The sequence below is a fragment of the Mustela nigripes genome, chromosome 14 (genome assembly GCF_022355385.1).
Source record: "Mustela nigripes isolate SB6536 chromosome 14, MUSNIG.SB6536, whole genome shotgun sequence".
Classification (NCBI taxonomy): domain Eukaryota; kingdom Metazoa; phylum Chordata; class Mammalia; order Carnivora; family Mustelidae; genus Mustela; species Mustela nigripes.
In genome coordinates this window covers 65,072,690-65,090,532 of record NC_081570.1, presented here as the reverse complement: position 1 = coordinate 65,090,532, position 17,843 = coordinate 65,072,690, and the positions used below count along the sequence as shown (strand labels likewise).

General features: G+C 39.8%; 1 protein-coding gene across 3 annotated transcripts in view; it reads right to left on the bottom strand.

Annotated features, from left to right (window-relative positions):
* The window catches only part of GIPC2 (GIPC PDZ domain containing family member 2), an 83,577-nt gene that overhangs the window by 2,879 nt on the left and 62,855 nt on the right, over positions 1-17,843 (bottom strand). For all 3 annotated transcript variants that reach the window (XM_059375213.1, XM_059375212.1, XM_059375214.1), the window contains exons 4-5: positions 13,410-13,516; positions 6,581-6,662 (exon numbers count right to left, since the gene is read on the bottom strand). In XM_059375213.1, the coding sequence (XP_059231196.1) occupies positions 6,581-6,662; positions 13,410-13,516 (189 nt within the window). The remainder of the gene's footprint in view (positions 1-6,580; positions 6,663-13,409; positions 13,517-17,843) is intronic.

Below are 17,843 nucleotides of genomic sequence, written 5' to 3'. Positions count from 1 at the left end.
AGACTTCAGTTCAGCTCCAGCCAAAACGTTTGGCCAGGTTTACTGCAACTTTTAGATATGTTTTCTATGGCATGCCGTTGCTAGCCAGGATATAGTGAAGCAAACATTCAGATACATACAGACTCAATTCATAAACTTAGCTTCTGAAAAACAATTTGACAAGTACAGTTAAAATCCTCAAAAATGTTCACATCCTAGGGGCACCTGGGTGGCTCAATTGGTTCAGCATCTGACTCTTGATTTTGGCTCAGGTCATGATCTCAGGGTCATGGCATCAAGTCCCTGAGACAGGCTCCATGCTCAGAGGGGGGTCTGCTTGAGATGCTTTCTCTCTCTCTCCCTCTGTCCCTCTGTCTCTCTCTCCCTCTGTACTTGTTCTCTAAAATAATAAATAAATAGGGGCACCTAGGTGGCTCAGTCAGCTAAGCATCTGCCTTCAGCTTAGGTCATGATCTCAGGGTCCTGAGATCAAGCCCCGCATCAGGCTCCCTGCTCAGTGGGAAGTCTGTTTCTCCCTCTCCCTCTGCCCCTGCTTGTGTGCTCTCAAATAAATATCTTAAAATTTAAAAAAAAAAAAAAATAGGAAGAGGAAGAGGAAGAAGAAGAAGAAGAAGAAACTCCCGACTGATCCTGAATAGCCTACTCAGTCTTTCATGCCCATCGAAACAAGTTCAGTGTCTTATGCACTGAACGTGCTGGAAGATGCACAGGAGGCTGCTTTGTAATTATCCTTAAATAATTTTTGCTCTGACACAGTTAACGTATATTGGAGACAGCAAAACCCAGAGGTCTGGTCCTGTAGCCAGGCTGTGAAAGAGTAACCAAAACTTAAAGGTAAGTATTGCAAAAGCAGGGCTCAAGTTCAGAATTTTGCTAAGTCTACCATTTTAAATATTTCCCATAGTCTCCACAGATAGCGCTTATTGAGACAGTTACCTAAAGATTATACTAACATGTGGGTGATATACAGTCTAGCAGAGGAAGAAATAAGATGCACACAGAAGGTAAGAAAATCTACAGACCATTCAGAAGCAAAAACTGACAGTGCAGATGAACGATGCTCTTCAATGCTGGGAGGACACAAGGACCACAATCATATGTTCACTGATGGGCAATGAGTCAGCCAATCTCTCACTCACACACATACACATACCTACTCGACTATAAGAAATAACTTGGTACATGGCTGTTTGGTACCTCGGGAAGCTCAGCAGCATTGTCTAGTGCACTGAGGCCAGGAATGATATATTCTGGACCTTGCCTACTCTGAATTGAAATCTCTGGCTTGGGTTCCTTAGTTCCTCAGTTACAAAATGAGAAAAATGATGGTCTAAGGGGCCCATACCACAACCTCCAACCACAATCCAAACTCTGTAATCTCACTATGCGCTCATGCTGGCACAGCAGAAAAGTAAAACTTCCACACTAAACACAGTCCCAGAGTTGGTCAGACCTCCAGGGATACAGTCCTACCTCTATTACCACTACCATACTAAGTAATAATTATTAGTGATCAATGCTAAAAATAATAATAGCTGCACCTATTATTTATGATGTAACAGGAACTTTATACATATTATTTAATTTAGTGTGTTGGAAACCCTCTAAGGTTTTTATTACACCTCTTTTAAAAATATGTGGAAATTAAGGTTTGAATTTAATAATGTGCCCAAAAGCTAAAGTTTCAAACTTATGAAGTTAGGATTCATACTCCCAGTGAATTCACTATTTTTGTGCCTCTACACAGTCCATTAATAAACATTTACCAAATATTTACTCTAGGAGTACTGTAGTAGGAGCTGAGATTAAAAGCAGTACAGTATCTGCCCTCAAGGAACTAAAATATCAGTAGTTCCTTGGGACACTGTGTTACATATGTATTTCTAACACCTTAATGAAGTGTTAGAACAAGTAACTAACAAAATTATCAATTAGGTCGGGTAAAAGTAACCAAAATATCAATTAGGTAGCTTCATTAAGGTGTTAGAAATATATATGTAACAAAGTGTCCCATAAATCTTTTAAAATACAGTAATTTGCTATATGAATTTTCAAAGAAATTAAGAATGGAGCATGCATTAAAACATGCACAAATTTTTCCTAATGAATAAAGTACAGGGGCGCCTGGGTGGCTCAGTGGATTAAAGCCTCTGCCTTCGGCTCAGGTCATGATCTCAGGGTCCTGGGATGGAGCCCTGCATCGGGCTCTCTGCTCAGCAGTGAGCCTGCTTCCCGTACCCCCTGCCTGCCTCTCTGGCTACTTGTGATCTCTGTCAAATAAATAAATAAAATCTTTTAAAAAAAAATAAAGTATAGACACATATTTTGAAAATTCTTAAAAGAGAAGTAAACAGGTATAATTTTATCTTTTTTTGTATTAAAACTGTATCTTTAAGAGAAAAGCAAAATGAAGCTTTTAGCAAAAAGCAGCACTTTTTATTAAGTCATATCACATTAATATGATAGCTACTAAAATACTTTTCACCTATAATGGATCTGCAACACACTGCAATAATATTTAACACCTAAATGCAATGGGGTGGGGGGTCCCCTGAAAGGACAGAATTGTTGTATCACATACAGCAACTAAGTGCTGACCTCTACTGGCCATTTTGAAAATACCTTTGTATCATTTCCACAACTGAACTTCCACATCATTTATTAACAACAAATTTATTGTTGTGATATAGGGCAATCCATGTTTCCCACTAAGTTTTTAAATACCTAAACTGAACTTTTAAACATAAGATACTACTGCAGATGAAAAATCTTGGCATAAAAAAATTCCAGAATTGAATCTCAGCTTTTAATTTGTTAGCTGACTTTGGACAAGTAACCAAACGTCTCTGAATCTGTTTTCAAGTCTATAAAATGACACATAGCAGGACTGAATAAAGATCAGTCCTAAACACTGTTAACCATTAAATCTATAGTTGTACCTCCTACGGGAGGTCTTTATGAAAAGTCTGTGGGAAATAAATGTGAAATAAGTGTTAAATAAGTGTTCCATTTCAAGGAACTCAGACAGGAATCAAACATTAAAAACATGACCAATGTTGAATATGGTTTTTTGTTAGTGAAAACCTATTTCCAAAATCATTGGCTTTACCTAAGATGGATGACTTTCTACAGTATTCACTGTTTTCAATTCACAGAAGAAAGGAAATCATCCTAAGAAGAAATATAATTATCTCTATTAAAATATCATTGTATTTTTTAAAGGAGGTAAAAAAGATTTTATAAGAAAAAATAACTTAGAATCTATCGTTCAAATTTCTTTTCCACAATTTATGACCTCTTAATTAATTAGAAATCCTAAAATTCTGACATGGCTAGGATGAGCTCCAAACTCCTAAGCTGGTATCATCAGGACATAGTATAGTTCAATATATAATTAACACAATTGCCTTAAATATTCATAAGAAAACTTATAGGATACAACTTTTTCATTAAGTTACCTCAATCTCCTAAAATATGCTACAGGACTCAGAATCTTCCAGAATCCATTTTTCTCCCACCATGGATAACATTCCAAGGCAACACATGTTGGCATTGGATCAGTAGAAAAGTCAGTTCACAGCCTAGCTCTACAACCAAATAAAGCCCTGTCATCTGCAGGGCTACTTCCTAAACTCATTTCAATTATTTTCCATTTTCAAGTGGTAAATACATCCCAAAGCTTTGTGAAGATAGTGTTTTGGTTTTGGTCATTTTATTGCAGATTACCTTTCTCACTTTTTAATGTAAATTTATATTAACAACTCTGGAATAACATGATGTGGCTACAATTTGCCTTAAGACTTAACATTTCTGACAGTTAAGAACACAGAACAAAAACAAGCAAATATATTCATTTCTCTATTGAATCAGTACCACATTTGTGATTTCTATTTCATGCTAATCAGATCTGAATGACAAAAATTCCTAATTTAACAATGGTTGACATTCTTCAAATAATTACTTTCCTTAAACTTTACCTCCCTAGATGACTGATCACATTGCTAATCATGTACAATGATAATGACTTTCCATGTCATTGGAGGAACTTGCTACAGATGATTAATTAACTTTACAGTGGGATTACAAGTTAATTTACAAGGAATTTGTGAGGAATGTTTAGTGCCCTGAATTTGTCAAAGTGAAATAAATGGATTCTTAAAGACCTGTTCCTTAATTCACCTAGAATTACTCCACTGTCCATTGTTCTTCCATGCATACTTATACATATTTTTTTTTTTTTAAGATTCTATTCATGTATTTAATTGACAGAGAGACAGCAAGAGAAGGAACACAAGCAGGGGAGGTGGGAGAGGAGAAGCAGGTTTCCTGCTGAGCAGGGAGCCCGATGGGGACATCCGATGGAGACATATCCCATTGGATATGTCCTTCGGCTCATGACCTGAGCTGAAGGCAGACCCTTAACAATGGAGCCACCCAGCTACCCTGTTGTACACGTATATAAATTTAATAACAAAAGAACAAAATTAATTTATTTAACTATTTCAAATTTATACTTAATTAACTATAAGGCCTATACCCAAAATTAAGTTCTAAAGACTATTTTAAATTCCCCCCTTTGAAAAGTGTGGTTCTCCCAGCATGGAGGTTCCTCAAAAAATTTGAAAATAGAGCTATCCTATGACCCAGCAATTGCACTACTGGGTATTTACCCTAAAGATAGAAATGTAGTGATCCGAAGGGGCATGTGCACCCGAATGTTTATAGCAGCAAAGTCATACTATGTCATAGCCAAACTATGGAAAGAACCTAGATGTCCATCAACAGATGAATGGATAAAGAAGATGTGGCATATATACACAATGGAATACTATGCAGCCATCAAAAGAAATGAAATCTTGACATTGACATTGCTGCTATAAACATTCAGGTGAATGTGCCCCTTCGGATCACTACGTTTGTATCTTTAGGGTAAATTCCCAGTAGTGCAATTGATGGGTCATAGGGTAGTTCTATTTTCAACATTTTGAGGAACCTCCATGCTGTTTTCCAGAGTGGTTGCACCAGCTTGTATTCCCACAAACAGTGTAGGAGGGTTCCCCTTTCTCCGCATCCTCGCCAGAGATGCTGTCTTTCTACAGGATAATCTCAGCTTTAACTTCTTGTCTGTGTGGAGCAAGTACCTATTATATACAAATTTTATACTTTGAATCAAGGAATTAGAAAAAAGAGCATCAATATTTCTTCAATTACAGACAGCATCTGTATATCCACCATAGAAATTTTATTTTCAAAGTTCAGAAAGGTAAGAAAAACATAAGAACAGACTCTATAAGAAAAAAGTAAGAATGAATGGAAGAAGTGGAATAATGAGTTTCAAATAGTCTACCTGAGCTAAAGTAAAATTCCTTACACCTGGTAGCAGGGAAACAGAACAGTCCAAGTGTTCGGCTTAAAAAAATGGATGAAGTACCTGGTACACACAAACATACTCCATGCACACATGGGTGCATGCAGACACGAAGCCCACCCCAGGGCACAGTTACTGTTTTACCACCCAGCATCCCTCTGCCCTTCTCAAGGGCACTTTCTTCTGGCTTCTACACGGGAGGGGCCAGGACTTTTCACCAGCTCAGCCCTAGGACTGCAGTCACTCTCAGCTCCAGAAGGAGAGCATCTGACCCAGACCTAAGCATCACCCCCACCACTACCACCTCAGTGAGCCTATCAGACCAGTCAGGGTCAATCCTAAGCATTTTGTTTGAATTACTTGGAAAAGGCCCTCCCCCTTTCCCATCAGGCTTGACACTAAGGTGTAGAGGATGGAACCATTGCCATCATTTTGACTCCAAGAGGGAGGGTCTGAAGGTGCCAAGGGATACTAGTGAGCCTAAAATGCAGCCTTAAGGGAAAGAAGGGAAGCCACATCCTGTGATAGCATGAAAACTCTGGATCTAGCCATTTTGGAAGCCAGGATCTACCTCTGAAGTTTTCAGGTATAAGAACCAAAACATTTCCCCTCTTTTATCCTGTAAGTCAGATGGAATTCAGTTTGTTGTAACTATTTTGTTACCTGCAGTTGATAAATCAAGACCCTGATATCCTAAGGACCACATAAGAAATACCCATCAATTCAACTTCTCAACTGCCCTGATCAGTCACACACCAGCTGAGTCCTTTCTCTTCCTCTTTCTGATTCATTGCTCACAGGCTCTCAGTAATCCTATTAAGTGCACACAATATCATAACATATGATTTAATCAATGTAGATCTGATGTATCAAATACATTCCATATGCATCATTTACAACATCTGTTCATACTGTAACTTTTAAATCCATAAAACAAGGCTTTGAAGGAAGGCTATTATCATAGTTTATAGTTTTAAGATTAAAAACTGAAGTTTAGAAAAGTAGATTTGACTCGCAGCTAGTAAAAGGGTAAGGGCCAGGTCTTTATTCATTATTCTTTTATGTTTTATATCCTTATTTTCATTACAATTTTCTCATCACTTTCCAGTATTTACCTTGAAAAGGATCACTGAGTGTAAATGCAAGCAAAACAAAGAAGCACTAAATTCAATTAAGAAATATAGAAACTTAAAAAAAATAGGATCTTCTTACCTAAATCGATATCTTGAATTCCCATGTACAATTCAAGAAGATCACCAATCTTTTCAATTGCTTTTGTCTTGGTTTCGGAGGGCTTTATCAAAGAAAAGAGAAATGAGATATTTTTACATGAAATCTCTTGAATGTCAAGGCTAAGGGTAAGGGAAAATCTGATGTGGAGTCAGTTCATGGTTGTATACATCAGCTCATTTGGATGGAAACAGATCTACAGTGTGCTCTGTAGCTCAATACAAATCAATACAGCAAATACTTATTTTTACTGTTAGTGTTAAGTGTGATGGATTCGAAGAAGAAAAGCCAGAACAGAGTCTCCAAGTCTAGAAAGGGAGACAAATCTGTGAAAATAAATAACTATGTAATAATAAGGAAAAAATTTTCAAGGATATAAGAGCCATCTCAGGCAAAGTAAATTTAAATATCTTAAGAGTCACAGAAGACTTGAGAAAGGGGACTTAAAAACTCTTTTCAAAGATACACTGGTGGAAGATAAGCAGGAGAGGGTGCTGCAAATAGAAGTATACAACAGGCATGCCTGGCTGGCTCAGTCGGTGGAGCATGTGACTTTTGATAGCAGAATTGTGAGTTCAAGCCCCACAGTGGGTATAGAGATCACTTAAAAATAAAATCTTTAGGGGCGCCTGGGTGGCTCAGTCAGTTAAGTGTCTGCCTTCAGCTCAGGTCATGATCCCAAGATCCTGGGTTTGAGCCCCACATCTGGCTCCCTGCTCAGTGGGAAGGTTGCTTCTCCCACAACCCCTGCTTCTGTTCCCTCTCTCACTGTGTCTCTCCCTGTCAAATTAATAAATACAATCTTGAAATAAAATAAAACAAAATCTTTTAAAAAAAAGTATTACAATTGATATGCAATGTCTATGTGAGGTCACAGAGTCTGATAAAGAGTACAGACACATGAAAAAATGTTCATCATCACTAGCCCTCAGGGAGACTCAAATTAAAACCACATTGAGATATCACCTTACACCAGTTAGAATGGCCAAAATTAACAAAACAGGAAACAGCATGTGTTGGAGAGGATGTGGAGAAAGGGGAAACCCCTTACACTGTTGGTGGGAATACAAGTTGGTGCAGCCTCTTTGGAGAACAGTGTGGAGATTCCTCAAGAAATTAAAAATAGAAATTCCCTATGACCCTGCAATTGCACTCCTGGGTATTTACCCCAAAGATACAGATGTCGTGAAAGAAAGGGCCATCTGTACCCCAATGTTTATAGCAGCAATGGCCACGGTCGCCAAACTATGGAAAGAACCAAGATGCCCTTCAACGGACGAATGGATAAGGAAGATGTGGTCCATATACACTATGGAGTATTATGCCGCCATCAGAAAGGATAAATACCCAACTTTTGTAGCAACATGGATGGGACTAGAAGAGATTATGCTGAGTGAAATAAGTCAAGCAGAGAGAGTCAATTATCATATGGTTTCACTTATTTGTGGAGCATAAGGAATAGCATGGAGGACAAGGGGTGTTAGAGAGGAGAAGGGAGTTGGGGTAAATTGGAAGGGGAGGTGAATCATGAGAGACTACAGACTCTGAAAAACAATCTGAGGGGTTTGAAGTGGCGGGGGGGTGGGAGGTTGGGGTACCAGGTGGTGGGTATTATAGGGCACGGATTGCATGGAGCACTGGGTGTGGTGAAAAAATAATGAATACTGTTTTTCTGAAAATAAATTAATTAATTTTTAAAAAAAGAGTATAGCCAGGGGGCACCTGGATGGCTCAGTAGGTTAAAACCTCTGACTTCGGCTCAGGTCATGGTCTCAGGGTCCTGGGAGCAAGCCCCACATCAGGCTCTCCGCTCAGGAGGGAGCCTACTTCCTCCTCTCTCTCTGCCTACCTCTCTGACTACTTGTTATCTCTATCAAATAAATAAATAAAATCTTAAACAAAAAAAAAAGAAAGAGTATAGCCAGACAGGACTAGATCTTAAGGGGTCTTGTGTGCCAGGAAAAGAGCTTTGGCCTTCATCTTGTAGATGAAGGGTTTCCGAAGTTTTCAATGGCTTACCCCAAGGTGACTCGAACACTTCTGAATGCATACTCTTATTATTTGTTTATTACTTAATTTTATTGTATTGTTGAAATCACTTTATGCCCAAGATGGATGTACGCTGTCCAAAGTGTCATGTTATCTATCTTTTTTGTCCCTATAAATGCTCTGCTTAATCAGAAACACAGTATGATCCAGCTGGCCAGTCTACAAACACAAGCAAGCTCTGGGACTTCTCACCCCAGGTAAGACCCACTATGTGGCCCCAGCCAGTCAAATATTTTCTATTTTCCCCTCACTTGTTCTTTAATCTTTATCCTATCAAAACTTCTTGCCTTCTACCCCATTTTGCAATTCTCCAAGACTATTCACATCATGAATAAAGTTTGTTTGTATCACGTAAATTGTCTTCTTTAAGGATTCTTTTTAATTTTAATAACATTCTATTGTATTTGTTTATTTTTTAAAGTAAGCTTTATGCCCAATGTGGGGCTCGAACTCACAACCCCAAGATGAAGAGCAGCATGCTCTATGGACTGAGCCAGCCAGGCACGCCTTCTTAAATTGTTTTTTTAACAGTATGTATCTTTCATAAACTATACATATTACTCTATATTGTAAACATTACAAAAAGACACAAAAAATAGAAATGTTATAAGGATGAGATGATGAAACAATCCTTTTGTTATTGTTAAGATTTTATTTATTTGAAAGAGAGAGAGACAGCAAGCAGAGGGGCTGAGGGGGAGGTAAAGGGACAAGCAGACTCTTCACTGAGCATGGAGCCCAATGAAGGGCTTGATCTCATGACCCTGAGATCATGACCAGAGCTGAAATCAAGAGTCAGATGCCCAACCAACTGAGCCACCCAGGCACCCCAACAAAAACTTTCAAGTAATTTTTGTGTATTAATGGTACCAAAATAATTGTGTTCTTTCTAAAACTATTACTAAAGGTTTCAGTGAAAAGCACAATTAGATGCATTTTATCATTCTTTGAAAATCTTAGTTTAATGCTGGCAAAGTCTGGTTCTACATTCAGTTTAATACTTGGTTATAAATGGCTTCCTAGCTAGGGGCGGCAGGGTGGCTCAGTGGGTTAAAGCCTCTGCCTTCAGCTCAGGTCATGATCCAAGGATTTTGGGATCAAGCCCCACATCAGGCTCTCTGCTCAGCAGGGAGCCTGCTTCCTCCTCTCTCTCTCTCTGCCTGCCTCTCTGCCTGTTTGTGATCTCTGTCTGTCAAAAAAATAAATAAAATCTTAAAAAATAAATAAATAAATAAAAATAAATGGCTTCCTAGCTGAAAAAGAAATTACCCAAAGATGTGAAATAATCAACTATCAGTGCAAGTGCAGAATTCAAGATTAGCTTGTAAGAAATTCATAGTACTTTTAATACTGTTATAAATACATGTTGCTTTGTGTTCTCCAAACTTATTAGAAATATGCATTTTTTATTATAAATGTGAATTTTTATTTCCTTGTGGATTTTATTACAACTTTCTCATGTTCTTAATTAAGAACTAAGCCTTAAAAACAGTAACAGGTACAATATACCACTCTTGCCTTCTTTATGGTATATTTCGGATGTGCTGTATAAATCAAGTTGGTTATGCAAAGAAACTTGGATGTCCACCTTTGTATCCAACCAGCCATACTGTAAGTTCTCATAACAAACGTCAGTACTTTGCATACATAATCAAACATCAATATGTTATCATTTTACCTCCTAAATAGCTCTTGAGCTCATCACCTCTTCTCCACTCACATTCTGATTGCCTGGGTTCAGCTCTCATTTTTTGGTATTTGCATAAGTTTTCTAATTTTTCTCCCTGCCTGCAATCTTCACCCCCCTCAAATCTACCCTGCTTAACAATCCATCTGCTAGAACCAAGGGATTTTTCTAAAATGCAAAACTGACCATGCTGCTCTCCTCATAATTCTTAAATGGCTCCCCCATTTCCAAGATCTTTCCCATTCTGACCCAGGTCTCTCACACCCCATCAGGTCCCTCCACACTCCAATCCCATGGACGCTCACAAGGTTCCCCAAGCCCATCATTGTTTCAGGCCTAGAACATTCTTCTCCCCATCTTTAATCAACTCAATCATTTCTTCAGGACGGAAATTTCCCCACCTCTCTCTCTTCCCCCATCCCTGACAGCAGCTGATCAGCCCTCCTCTGTGACATTAAACCTATTCCCTGGTTTTCAAAAGCTTCTTTCAACACCTCTCTCCCCTTAAAGGAGAAACAAGGTCTTTATTTATCTTTGTATCACCAGCACCTGGACTGTGTCTGTCTCAAGAAACACATACTGAATAATTTATGAGATATGCAGGTGGAATTCTTCCACAGTTTTCAGGATTTGTGCTGGGTTATATAAGAGGGTGACTTGTTTTGAATCTATAAATTCTTTAGATGATAAGTCATTTGCAAAAAAATTAACATGAGTACCAAACTAGCGTTTTCCTTTTATTACAAGTTACTTCCATTTACCCTATTTAATGAAACAGGCCATGCAAATAGGAATGGTGTTTTAGATGTTTATCTTTAAATGAATCTTTCCTACCTCCCCAGAGAGATCTTCAGTTTCCCTTTCTCACCCCAGCACCTTATACATAGCAGGTGCTGTACAGATATCAATTATACTAACTATTCAATGACCCGCCTTCTGAAGGAACATGGAGTTTTCCCCATGGCCTCTGCCACCTCTTTAAGTGGTTTTAAGATCTTTCATTTGTTCCTCCCAGCCTGGAATGGGAAGCAGTGGGCATTCTCCTGGCTCCCCACTGCCAGCCCCCTCTCACTGTTCTTCCATTCTCTTCCAGAGTCCTTTCTTCTACACAGGTTTATTCATTCACGCAGCAATATGCCTCAGAGTATGCAGGACACCAGGCAAGTAGAGACTCAGATTGGCCAGATGTCCCTGCCCTGAGTGTTTCACATACCTCTTCATATCTCATTTGCAAAACGCTTCTGGTCCTCCTAGGTCTCTTCCTTGCCTCCATGTCAATCCCTTCACTTAACTACCCAGTACCCAGGAACGCAACTGAGTCCTCCTCTGGATTCTCCCCTGCTGACAACATAATGGTTGACTCAAACATTCAAAACAACCTCAGCCTCATGGTTCCTTGAGTGTCTGTTCCAACAAACCACCCCCATGACTGACCCTGGACATCATCACCCAACAAGCTCTGGGATCCCGCTCTGTGAAAATGGTCTCACTGTTCACCAGTCTCACTCTTCTGCTTTTCAAAAACATGGGGAATCAAATTTTTTTTTTCAAAAACATTGTTTTGTTTAAAAACACAGGACAATAGGAACACAAAACTAGCTAGGTCTAGCATTGTACCCTCTGCCTACAGGAACTCCCTAGCCTCAGACACAGGCCTGACGCCCCCTCTGCCTATAGGACAGCTTCATCACCACTGTCTTCACTGGCTAAGCAGACCGCCACTTGCCACCATGAGTCCTCACCCTGTCTCCCTTAACCCCTACTGTTTTCTCCTTCTACCTTTCCTCCCTCCGTTTCTCTATTCCCCTTTTGGCATTTTTCACTCAAAAACTGAGTCAATCACAAAACTCTATTCTTCTCAAGTTTAAATGCATCATTTATTAATTCAACAAAGACGTGAATTCCTTTGATGTGTTGGGTACTGTTCTAGGTGCTGGGGTGACAGCAGTGAACAAGATGTGAGCAAAGGAACTAAACAGACAAGAAACAAAGATACAATATGTCCTATTGTGCTTAATGCTTTAAAGAAAATTAATGGTAAGCAAGATTGGGCAGGGGGAAGGGTGGCAGGAATTGCTAGTTATGCAAGATACTCAAAGGCCTTTTAGATAAGGTGATATGTGGACAGAAACCTCAAAAAGTCAGTAGAGCCATGTCCTGAAATGGGCAAGGCTTTCAGTTAGAGGGAACAGCAGTACAGAGACCCTGAGTTGTGACGCATCCAAAGTATTTAGGGACAGCAAGGAGACCCATGTGACTGAAGCAGCGTGAGCCAAGAGGAGAGTGGTAGGAAATGAGATCAGAGAAGAGATGCAGAGTCAGATCATGTTCGTCACTCTGAGAACTTTAGCTTTTATCTTGAGTGGCATGGGAAACCACTGGAGAGTGTAGACAAAAAAGTAACCACTTGTGTTTTTTTAATACTGGCTATTGTTCTGAGCACAGAGGGAAAGAGGGAAGGGTGAGCGCAGGAAGACTAAATACAAGTGACTGCAATATTCAGGACAAGATGTAGGTGCCTTGGGCCAAAGTGATGAGGGCAGAGATAGTGAGAAGTTGCTGGATTCTGGTCTATTGTGGAGGTAGGCCCACCAGGGTTTGTTAATGAAAGGGACATGGAACATGAAAGAGAAGAGTCAAAGATGACTACAGAATGTTTTACCTGAGGAGACTGGAGTTCATGAATATCTTTCACTATCAAAATCTTAACTATGACTGCTACTATAGGTGGCCCAGAGACTTTCTCTTGGCCCTCAGAGCATTTTGGTTAAGTTTTTGAGCCAGTCTAGATGTTTACAGATTCTAGCAAACATTTTCTGCTGATAATAAAAAATAGATAGCTGAAGTTGGCTATACATCCTAATTTCTTCTCTTGTATCTATTTTCTACATTTCCTTCTTAAATGCTTTCAGTAACTTTCACATTGTTTAGGTAGGCAATGAATTAAAGTCCATACTTTAATAGGGTATATGGTATTTTGTTTAACTTTGTGGCTTTACCTTTATTGACAGCTCTAATAAACATGAACATCCACACATTTCCAAGCAGAATGGGAATTAAATAAACATAACCTACCATGTCTTCCATGGAGGCAGAACCCTTTGATCTCAGGCGAAGTGTCTCTCTTCCAGTACCAATTTTTTCTGCTGATGATTTTCCAGCTTTTGACCTTGGCTCTACTTCTATAAACATACAATGGAGGAAGAAAGGTATGTATACTCAGTTTCAACAGATTGCTATAAAACCAAATGTAGTTTCTATCATAAAACTATATATACAATTAGCGATCTGATAGAAGGTATGCCTTCTTATATAATTTCCTAAACAAAGTAAATTCTCCTGCCATCATTCTTATATTCCACATACAGTCCAGCTACAAAAAGAAAAGGTAACGATTTGAAGTGTACAGTTAGGAAAGACTGGATATTATAAGGAATAGAAAGTTAGCTTTATTATAAGATTAAAAGGGTGTAAAGAAAGTGGAGAACAGCGGCAAATAATTCAGCCAGACTTCCTTAAGGTCATGAGAAGGAAAAGTCATGTTTTGATAGAAGAGAGGGATGGAGGTGCCACTGTTTGAGTACCTACCTTCTGCATGACGTTCTATATACAAAATCCCATTTAATACTCCTATCAACCCAGGGGTGCCTGGGTGGCTCAGTGGGTTGAGCCGCTGCCTTCAGCTCAGGTCATGATCTCAGGGTCCTGGGATCGAGTCCTGCATCGGGCTCTCTGCTCAGCAGGGAACCTGCTTCCCTATCTCTCTCTCTGGCTGCCTCTCCATCTACTTGTGATTTCTCTCTGTCAAACTAATAAATAAAAAAAAAAAAATCTTTAAAAAAAAAATACTCCTATCAACCCAGGAGATAAGTTATAGCTCTCCTTTTACTGAAAAGGAAATTGAACTCCATAAGAAGCAGAGCAGGGATTCAAATCCAGGTCTTGTGACACCAAAGTCTGTATGCTTTTCCCAGTGACACTCCAACACTGTCCCTCTTGCAACCACAGGGGACATATTCAGAGGTGTCATACTGAGAGAAGCAGGATTCTATAGAGGCTAGGACCAAGTTAGGAAGGAATTCCCCTCAGAAGGCAGGCAAAAGAACAGGAAGCAAAATATCCATGGAAAACCACTGCTTTCCTTAGGCCTGTTGTCTTTTATTTTTCCTATGCACCAAGAGTCACCTCCTTCCCCAAGACCAAGTAGTAACAAATGAGTGAAAGGCTAGGTAGGGCGGGGCCCAAGGATAACTCCAAGGTTCACGACCTTTCTAGGCCACTCCAAAAACACACTGCCCTGGGGAAACATAGGCCCTGCATAACTGGAGGGACATGTATGCAAAGAAACTGGATACTCAGAGTTCTCTACGAATCTCCTCATTTTTAAGTTTTGTCAAATAAATCAAACTTTTAAAAACAACATATTGGCAAAAGTAAAAGATCTGGGGATCCAATTCTGGCTATTGGCTACCAATTTATAACTTTGCAAATATTCCCTGAGTACTAGGACTCTATGTGGCAGCAGTTTGGGACAAGGGACAGAAATGGGGAGCAGGGAGAGGCCATACCAAGAACTGCAGATAATAGAGCTCCAACGAGGAACTACAGGACGCGCTGGTACATGCAAGTAGATAGTGAGACAGACGTCTCAAGACAGACATCAAGTGAACCACAGAAATGTGTTCTAACTGACCTAGAACCCAGAATAATACCAGCCTTCAGCAAGCACTGTTTTACTACTGGGAATCTACTCCAAAGCGATTAAGGATTTTACATATTAATTTTAACCTGCATTTGGGGAAACAATCACCAAAACATAAAACAAGTCTTCTTCTGAGAATGAATATTAAAATTATAAAAATTTCTATACAATTCATTATAAATGTACAAAAAATTAAAATTTTTACTATAAAAAATCAACAAAAACGCAACAAAGAGACCCGTTTTCCCAAGCAAAAACCTTTCAGTGATGGCTAATGATGCTAATGCTAATTATGGTGCTCAGACAGTCTCCAGAGACTAAAGCTTTATTGGCAAGTGCACAGCATTTGCCCTGCCAGTCATACTATGCCCTGAGGGAAGAACGAGTTAATGGAAGCAAGATGTTCTGCACAGAGTTTCCGGAAGAGTGCCCAGAGGAAAAGATGAGGTCAGTCTGTCATCAGCACTGCCCACAACGTATTCCCAGCTCTGAGTCCCACATAGACCTAAAGTGCTCAAGACAGTCTCAGCTTGAGGTTAAGCGTCTGCGTTCTGCTCAGGTCATGGTCCCACGGTCCTGGGATCAAGTCCTGCATTGGGCTCCCTGCTCAGCGGGGAGCCTGCTTCTCCCTCCTGCTGCTATTGCCTGTGCGTGCACTCACACTCTCTTTCTTTCAATTAAATAAAATCTTAAGAAAAGAAAGGCAGCTTCAGCTTAACGATACTAACCTTCAAGATAAACAACCTTACACCCCCCACTCCCTCTACGACACACACACACCACCCCGGTGACTTCACCAAGCAACCTACTCAGTATAATCCGTCTTCCCATACAAATTTCCTATAGGGTAGAAAATGAACTGTTCAGCTAACACCTGTGTTTTGGTCTCCCACGACATACACATTTCTAATTGTAAAGTATTACACTAGCATTCTGACTTAACAAGTTTCTTAGAAGTTTAGTGAGCATGATATAACCCTGGAAAATTGAACAACTCTGGAAATAGTAAAAAAAAATAAAAGGTTTTTGAGATTTACAAAACTAAGCACCCAGCCTCTGGAATGTGGGAACTCTATCAAGGGACTGTCATCAATGCTGGAGAAGTCAGCCAACCCCCCAGATGACGGCTCTATCTTGCCTTGCTCTTACTTGCAACACCAGTAGCTAGAAGGGAAAATGTAGAATGGAAAATTTTTTTTAATAAGCTTTATTTTTTTTAAGGCAATTGTAGGTTCACAGCAAAACTTAAAGACAGATTTCCCATATACCTTCTGCCCCCCCATATGTACAGCGTCTCCCATTATCCCCGTCCACCAGCACAGGGGTACATTTGTTACAATCAACAGGCCTACGCTCACATCATTACCTGAAGTCTGCGGTTTACGGTAGGCTTCACTCTTGGTGCTGTACATTCTGCGGGTTTGGGAAATGTCGTGACCTAGATCCACCATGACTACAGCATCCAGAATCATCTCATTATCCTAAAAATCCTATATGCTTCGCCGATTCACCCCAGCTTTTTTTTCAGTCATTATTTGTCAAACCATCCTTCTCCATTATAGTAGTTATCTCAAAATCAACCACTTGGTGGCACCAAAAGTTAAATTTTAAGTTCTGTCTTGGCCCAGGCTCCAGAAACCTGGCCGTCTTAGCTGAGGAAACAGAAGCCATGTTTCTCTATGATCCTATGATTTAAGGATGTAAATCAACCAGTTTATACATGAAAACAGGCTAGATGGTCCTGTTCACGCACAGGGGGAAAAATACAAGTTCTGGGGGCGCCTCAGTGGCTCAGTGGGTTAAGCCTCTGCCTTTGGCTCAGGTCATAATCTCAGGGTCCTGGGATAGAGCCCCAAATCAGGCTCTCTGTTCAGCAGGGAGCCTGCTTTCCCCTCTCTCTCTGCCTGCTGCTCTGCCTACTTGTGATCTCTCTCTCTCTGTCAAATAAATAAATAAAATTTAAAAAAAAAAAAAAACAAGTTCTGTACATCCGTGCTGAGTGTTTTGAAGGTTGTGAATGTTTCTCTCTCATCTGGCCTACTTTTGGGGTACTGGCCTCAGCATGTCTAACCAACCAGGCCAAGCCCTAAATCAGTCCCTTCACTTTCCATGAACAAGTTTACCTGGGGCCTCTCCTGGGGCCAAGCGAGGAGAGGGATGAAGCTCATAAGGCAGACACTAGAAACCAGCCCGCAGATGGCTGGAGTCACTAGATGCAGGGCTCCTCACTCGGCTGAAGCACACATCCTACCCACCTGCTGGTCACGGAGGGCACAAAACACAGCGTGTGGGGTGTGGCTGCTCCCATAGCTGAAGTGGATGGCACCAAGAAGCAGTCACATTTGTTCTCCAGCCCCTTTTGTGGAGATTGTATCTGTTACTCTAATTACGCAATTTAATTTAAAAGTACATGCCCCGATGAAAAAAAAAATGTGAACCAAAGAGTTATTATTGCTAGGAAAAGTAGGTTAACTGCTTTGGAAAGATTCCATGAGGCCAAGATCAAAAAAAAAAAAAAAAAATTAGGTGTGGGCAAGACAGCACTAGATTACGGAAAATATCTTCAGCATTTCATATATCTAGTTTTTAAAAAGTGAAACAGAACCCACAGGCTTGCATTAAGGTTATAATTATAAGACTTCACAGAACTCCAGTTTGTGTCCTCCACTCCAGAAGGGGGTTTTATGTTAATAAAAAAAAAAAAAAAACCCTAAAAGAATATATAGGTTTTAAAATAAGATGTTTATACACATTTGTATCATTCTTTATTATATTCCATTTTAAGTGGCATTTTCAAGGTAAAGTGG